Raw genomic sequence first — 7,908 nt, 5'->3', positions numbered from 1 at the left:
TTTGTAATTTGTATGCAATAATAAGTTAATAAATAGCACCAAATTATGTCCCTAAAAATTCATTTTAAATTTGTATATTCAAAGTTAGGCATTTAAAAATTCTCGAATGAAAATGTATCCTGTGTGGAATATCATGAGGTAGTTAACATTATAACAACTGCTAATTACAACTAATATCTCTTAAACAGCACTCAAGAGGACTGCTAATGTAGTGCTAATATGATTCTTTCCTCTGTGTCCCACTAAAATAGGTCCTGTGTTGTCTCCAGTCATGATATTGTGTGCATTATGGAAGCCATCACAATATGGGAACTGCAACACAATTCATTATTAATAATAACTTACATAAATTAAACATAACAAATGAGAGAGAGAGAGTAGAATATCTTCAAGGTACAAAAAGTTACAAATTACCAATTGTTTATGTGACTGAGGCTATAATTATAATGAAAAACCTACAACAACATTAAAGTACTTACCTCAAAATTAAAAAATAAAATCGTACCTAGTTAATATTGTTTAATTTTTTTCTCTGGCCTAAATATAAAATAATATGTATATAACAATAAAGACTAAGGAAATCATATAGTAAACAATAATATTTGCGGTATCATGCTTACAACCAAAACAAATTCAAGGTCAAATTAATCTTATACCAAATAGCACTTTCAACATAATTTTTGAAGGTGCAAGAGCAAAAGACTAAGCACTATATCCATGCAAAATAAATCATTAGCAACTACAAACTAAATTCCAAAATAAAATTTGTATTAAAAAGCTTCAGATGATGAATCATATTCTTACCTTTTTGCTTTTCCAGCACCTACACAAAGGTGCTTTATCAGGTATGTCTTCAATATCTATAAAATCAACAACTGGCTTGCGATCTTTCTGTATTGAATGGTTCATTACTCCACTGCCCTGGTTTGCTTTTTGCACAGTTTGATATGATACATTATGACAGACCACCTATAGGCTAGTGTAGGAGGCAGCAGAGCTAGCCAGTTACGAACTGTAATATACAGGGTGTCCCACTATTGGTATACTAAGCGCGAAGGGACTTGTAGTTTTGCATACACTGATCACGTAAAAAATACTTAAACAACAAAATTACGTCAAAATTTTTTTGCTAAATTTTTCCTGAAAATCCATGTTTTCTTCTCTAGCTTCGCGCAGCCGGCATATACCGCTTCTCTAATGTGAGCATTTTGTCTATGAAAACATAATCTTAAACGATATCTCACATGCGGGTGGCAAATTTGGGCGTGTTGCTTGTTAGGGGTGTACACTGTACACAAGAGTTTTAAGAATTCATCTATCCGAAAAAAAAATGCGTCTGGAATTTTATAAGTATTTTTTACGTAACTACTCAGCGTATGCAAAACTATAACCTCCTTTGAGCTTAGTATACCAAAAGTGGGACACCCTGTATAATGAATCCTCAATCCTAAATTAATCTGGACATTTAAATTGATTTTCAATAAATTAAACTATTTCAGTAGCTTTTACAATAGGTACTATATTTTATGGTTAAAAATAATGTTTTCTTACAACTTAAATGAAACCATCCATCAAAAGAGTCTGGAGAGTGTTGGCAAGCCAGATAAATAATTTGGAATCAAATGCCTTATTAAGCCTGAAACGCTACACATTTTGTATTTGTAATCAGCAGAATAGGTGTGTCTTCATTCCAATTTTATATCTCAATAAAGTAAACAGTAACGTATTACTGTGGTATTACGTTGATAAGATTTCAGGAGCTATCTTAGATACAAATGCATTGATGACGGTAACTAACCAAGGTTGTAAAACGAGTAACCAAAGGTTATTGAAGAATTGTGTTTTGTAATATGGTGTAATATTAATTTTTATTAAGCTATTGCATAGCTTCTATCGCGGGCCTTGAACGCGGGGAGCACGAAAAAACCTCACGCTCCCCACTCCGACGGGCGCGGAGGTGTGGCTTGAAGGCATAGCATGCAATAGCTTTACCACGGCAGTCCCCGAGTGCCACACGTCTTTTTCTGTTTAGATTTGTTTGATGCTGGATAAATTTGAATTGTTTACTGTTACCATATGACTTTGACAGATATATAAGTGATTATATGGTGATTATACTTTATGTTGACAGTTGCCTTTACATAATAATAAACGTCAAACTTGAAACTAGTGTGCGTAAACAGAATTGCCATTCAACATATAAAATTAAATTAATTTATATGATACAAATATGTTTTACTAATTCTGTGTGTCAGACAAAGATTAGTTTGATACTATAGTCAAAGAAATAACTGTACTTACTGCATATGGTATATAATAAGCACATGGGTAAAGAAAATGAACAGAGACAAATCTTTATGTATTATTCATACAACATAATTTGTGAATTGTGGCAGGCAACACTGGAATGAAAAGCGTCGCTGTCGATATATAACGCAATGCGATCTATTAAATTAAAAAAACTGTTATAAATAACTACAGTTGGCTATTTAGTAAACAAATACCACTCTTTATAGAGCTGACATGAATTTTAATACAAATAATAACAAGAAATCCTTAAAATATCTTTTATTATCATAGAACCACTGGTAACAAAATACTGCAGAGTAAACAAGTAACACAGATAGTACTATAACATCTAAATAAATTCATGGTTATACTTACATTACAATCAGATTTTTGTAAACTAATCAAATAAATATATAACCAAAACACACCTAACAATGATAAAAACATACATGATAAAAAATTAAAACGTATTTATAAAGACAAATTAATATATAAAACAAATTACAAAAATCGTGTAAGTAAAATTTTAAAAGAATTCTCAGACCAAGAAAAAAGGTAAACACACAAAACAAATATTATAAGTGAAGCTTTGAAACAATCCAACACAAGTTTAACCTCGTAAGTCCCCGCGTACTTATACAAGTACAAATTAATGATAGCAGTTCATACCTGACATTTTAACTACATAGATAGAGTAATAACCTAACGTACTTACCCAAGTACAAAATCCTAATTCCCCGTTTACCGGTTTTTTTTTTTTGCAATGGTAACACTAATACGGTCCTTATCATTCTTTACTCTATGGTCAGTTTCGCCATGTTAGACAGGTTACGTCAACTGTCAGTGTCAGTGTCACTTTTTCGCAAGATGTCTACGCGGTCCGGTCGTCGGTCAGCACGAGGTACAAATTTACTTGTAAATTTGGTGACTCGCCGCGAAGGCAAACCACACTGTAAGATGGAAGCACAATCGCCAATTAAGGCCGAAGAGGCATCAGTATCAAAGGTAGACAGAAAACTAAATTCTTTACAAAAGGATCGAAGGGTTCTGAAAACGCGGCTGCCCCACCTTTACCTCCACGCGATCCAAACGCGACTGGACCAAAACCTACCAGGTTATCTACTGTAGCCACAAAGCCGAAGAATGAACCCATGTTCTCTGATATAGACATGATGGGTTTCCCAGGCGTAGCGCCCTACCGTAGGACTAACGAATTTGCTGTTACCGCAGAAGGTTTTATACCGTTATGCGAGAAAGAGTATGATATTATCGTAACTCACCAGCCATTTTTCGGAAAATCAGTCCCTAAATCGGCATGGGTATACTATTGTGTTATGGGTTTATATGCCCGCCTGATTACACTGAAGCAGGAAGACGGGGACTCGACGTATGACGAGGACACGTTCTCAGGTCAAGTTCTCTCAGGGAACCACCAGCTCCCAGCGCCCATAGAAGCGTATATTAAAGCTTTAGGACATGTTGTTGATAGTACCTCTATCAGATACAAATTACGTGTCCCAGTATGGCCATCAGAGCAAGGTGATTTTGGTCGTGTCGGACCAACCACACACTGGAAATACATGGCAATGCCATGCCCTGTAGTATGCAAACAACGCATACAAGAGGACCTTAGAGTTACAGCGACTCCGGGCGTTAGAGAGTGGAATTTACCCGCTGCCTTAGCACCAGCTGAGAAAGAAGCAGGTACACCAACTCGGAATTGTCTAGGATGGGCACGAGCTGCCACGCTAAATAATGACCAGTTATCATTCCTGGAAAGCGCTAACATTATGGCAGATGCATTCCCAACCAAGTTTCCAAAATTTCAGTATAATGTAGATCTATTTGAAAAGATCTCATTAGCTCTTAATAAGACTGAGGAAAAGATAAAAATCGTTCCTCAAGTCCCGAAGAGTACTGAAGGAGCTTTGGCTTTAGTATGTTGGACTCAGGTTGAGCCAACCATACATGATACTCCTCACAAGAATATCTCTTTAAATCCATGTAATCATTTGTTTTTTCTATTGTTTTATGCCTGAAGTAGTGCCTATAAACATTGAATATTGTAAAATTATAAATCTTTAAAAGCAAACTATATATTTAAGGTGATTCGTGACTCGTCAAAGAAATTTGTACTTGACGTGGTACATTAGGCGTTTGTTTGCTTATAATTTGTACTTGTGGTGGTACGTTCGGACTTTATTACAACCGTGTTTTTTTTATTGTAGCAGTAGATGACGGGCAGATATCACAACTTCTCAATAACTCTGACTTCGAGGACAGACAGACAGGATACAGCAATTGAGACATTACAAAATGCAATTCGGTGAACAAATATTAGAAAATCATCAGCTGGACGAACTCAACGAGGTGGAAAATGATTGCGAAGAACGAGCTGTTAAACGGCCCGTAGGTAGACCAGGAATAGTGCCTATACCGTCAAAAATGCGACGCTTACATGGCAATATCCACCTACCAGAAAATCTAGACAAACAACAACGATGTTGTCTCTCTGGGTGTGACAAAAGAAGTTTATTTAAATGCTCTGACTGTAACATAGCTCTTTGCCTGAACCCGACGAGGAATTGTTTTAGGGCCTTTCATCTCGAAGGGAATTAAAAATATGAAATAAAAACAATTTCTTGTCGTGTTTAGTTGATAAAAGTTTTGATCTCTTATACTTGACTGTGATTTAACTCTAAAGTGTCAATTAACTAGTACATAAGGAAGATTATTCGTTATTGTATGTGCTCTATTTTGATAAGTAGGTACCAGTGATACCGTTATTCCTTGATTTATAAACGTTGATTATGCTTCAATTGTCTTTGAAAAAGATTGTTTCTGGTGTTATAATGTAAAATGTTAATTTAAGTGATGTTTAGAAGAAAAATATGATTTACTTTTGATACTAAATAAAACCTTTAACTTTTTTTACATTGTTTTTGATATACTGCGTAAAAACCTATATTTTCAATGTTTATCTTCCTAAGGAGGTCCCATACATCACAAACATACCGTAAAAAATAGAGACAACAGTAATTCACTTCCAAAATTACCTAAAACCTACATATCTTTGTCTCGGTCTGAAGCACTATTCTTGATTCGTACTTGGTATAGTACAGCCGGTAGCTATGACTACTGACCTTAAAAAAACACAGGACTTACGAGGATAAAAACATGTTATTTTATAATAAAAAGTAGCCCACACCTACCTTTTTCTTGTTCTGGGTACAAAAAATGTTACCATCTTATTATTAATTGCTATAATCAAATGCTAAAAATGCGTAATTAATTAGCACAAATTCACATCAAGTGTGTTAATGGTTGCATCCAATTAAGATATCGCAAATTATTGAACATGGTAACTATGTAATATTCTGTCACTTTACTTGTTTTCCTTGTGACGGACCACTACGGGGCCTACATTGTCACCTGTTTCGTTGTTGTGAGCACCATGAGCTCCATCGCAGTAAGGCCACTGTAAATTATAAAATATAAACATTACAATTGCGTCATAAGATAAGCAAATACTCTGTCTGGAAGAGAAATGTGTTCACTCTTAAGAGTGGGAATTCCCAGCTTGCCAGTATTTTTACAATAACTTATTAAGCTATTGCATAGCTTCTATCGCAGGCCTTGAGCGCGGGGACCGAATCCAGAAATTCCGTAACGAAAAAACCTCACGCTCCCCACTCCGACGGCGCGGAGGTGTGGCTTGAAGGCATAGCATGCAATAGCTTTACCGCGGCAGTCCCCGAGTGCCACACGTCTTTTTATTTTTGTAATTACGTAGGAATAAAGATTTAATTACTTCTCAGTCATAACTTTTATTATGCAATTAGATGTAGACCTAGAATTATATTTTGTTTTTACTGTTATTTAAATCTTCATTGTCCTAGATATTGCAACACTTTAAATTCTTAATATATTTATCAATTTTAAAGATGCATGACTCATAAACTCTTGATATGGGAGATAAAATTATTGATAAGAGCAACAGGCGCTGCAGTACCAAATTGATAATAATGTTTATATGCTTATTTTTATTTTATTCAATAATATTGCCTAATATTTCTTAATAAAAATAGTGAAATCTTAGAGTTTCGAGACTAGGGCTCTCTATATAGGGCTATAGCCACAGTTTGAAAACAAATTATTTAAATCAGTTATAGGTATCAGGGAACATTTACTTATGAGAATTTCTCAACCAAAAGAATGGGCTTAGAATTTTTGTGAATTGCGATGTTGCAAAACACAAAAAGCAAATGAATTCAATTTTATCTAAAATCATATCAAGTTTACATTCCAAAAACACACTGCCAACAAGTAAATGAAGTCCATTATGTATATCAAAAATATGCTCAAATTCATAACAGTAATACTTACATTTTTGCTTTTCCAGCATCTACACAGGGAAGCTTTCTCTGTTATATCTTCAATATCGATAAAGTCTACAACTTTGCTTTTCTCCTTCAGAATGGCACGATTCACTTGGCCAGCTTCCCTTGCTTTCTTCACTGTTTGGTAGGACACATAAGATATGCCCCCAATTGCTAGTGTTGGTGGTACCAGAGCTAGCCAATCACGGACTGAAATCATATACATAGTTTTATTAACAAAAACTTTATTTGATTACATCTGATAACTTTAATTCATGTGTGCTTATTAAATACTCTACTTTTAAGACAAATTCCGTTGTATGTGTAGTTAAATAAAGGTAAGCATTAATGTTTAATTTTTCCTTGTAATCTTCTTTACATGCTTGGCAATATGGTTATAAGTATTACTAGCAAGTAGCAAGTTTTACACATTCTTATTATATAACAACAATATTTATTCATTTGAATCTAGTAGTTATTTGCAATATTACATAAAACAAGACTCATTATCTATGTCAATAACCTTGACACCATAGACGCTATCAAACCTTATACTTTTTATACAGTAGTTAAAGTCTCGAACAAGTTAATGGTACTTACACGTGGAAAAAACTTGTTCCCACACTTGGAGTATTATAATAAGAAATTAAACCAAAATGCTACAAAACTCCTTTAAACAAGCACCTGTTACTACCCTTATAACAACCATAGAATGTATAATTATAAAAAAAAACTTACAGCTCAATCGAAACCATCCACCAAATGAATCAGGAATTGGTAAACCCGCTAAATAGTTTGGAATAGTCACTTTAACTACATTAGACATGAAGTACATCTTTAAAGATAAAGTTTTATTAAAGGTTGCTCAAGAAATAAATTAAGATTCCGGTATTATTTAACGTCGATCAGGTGCGAACTTCCTCTGAGGGTGCGAATGTAACTTTCAAATAAATTCAAAAATCAAAAATGCCAAATGCCAAATGCCAATTATTGCTGACACCACTGACACTTTTATCTTCTCTGACATTCCACGGTTCGTCGCGTTCACACAAATTTTGTAATTATACATTTTCTAAAATACTTAAACAAAAATATAATACGAATACGTTTTAGAATTTTATATTCTGTAACATGATACAATTATGGGAGAGAAATAATTAAAATGCCAAGCAAATTCTTTTTTATTCAGAGTGGAATTTCCAAATAATTCTATTAAGATACTATATAATTCTCTGTATAA

At 34.1% G+C, this 7,908-nt stretch overlaps 2 protein-coding genes and 1 pseudogene across 3 annotated transcripts in view; 1 reads left to right on the top strand and 2 right to left on the bottom strand.

Annotated features, from left to right (window-relative positions):
- Positions 1-180: 180 nt before the first annotated feature.
- On the bottom strand, positions 181-1,652 carry LOC149905385 (CDGSH iron-sulfur domain-containing protein 2 homolog pseudogene; annotated as a pseudogene). The gene is made up of 3 exons (XR_016457169.1): positions 1,552-1,652; positions 805-1,012; positions 181-312 (listed from the first exon to the last, which is right to left on the bottom strand). The product of XR_016457169.1 is annotated as a CDGSH iron-sulfur domain-containing protein 2 homolog pseudogene (transcript).
- A 1,509-nt stretch (positions 1,653-3,161) lies between these two features.
- The window catches only part of LOC149905365 (uncharacterized), a 203,317-nt gene continuing 198,570 nt past the window's right edge, over positions 3,162-7,908 (top strand). The window contains exon 1 of the mRNA XM_090106108.1: positions 3,162-3,294. Within this exon, the coding sequence (XP_089962234.1) occupies positions 3,247-3,294 (48 nt within the window). The 5' untranslated portion in view covers positions 3,162-3,246. The remainder of the gene's footprint in view (positions 3,295-7,908) is intronic.
- On the bottom strand, positions 5,260-7,578 carry LOC149905384 (CDGSH iron-sulfur domain-containing protein 2 homolog). Its single transcript, XM_090106111.1, has 3 exons — positions 7,407-7,578; positions 6,676-6,878; positions 5,260-5,767 (listed from the first exon to the last, which is right to left on the bottom strand). Exons 1-3 carry the CDS (start codon positions 7,501-7,503, stop codon positions 5,675-5,677), a joined length of 393 nt encoding a protein of 130 aa, XP_089962237.1. The 5' UTR covers positions 7,504-7,578; the 3' UTR covers positions 5,260-5,674.

Source organism: Colias eurytheme, chromosome 10 (genome assembly GCF_061535395.1).
Source record: "Colias eurytheme isolate Ceu_HAF_F1 chromosome 10, ilColEury1 Martin Lab GWU primary, whole genome shotgun sequence".
NCBI classification, from domain to species: Eukaryota; Metazoa; Arthropoda; class Insecta; order Lepidoptera; family Pieridae; genus Colias; species Colias eurytheme.
This window is presented reverse-complemented; position numbering and strand designations above follow the sequence as displayed.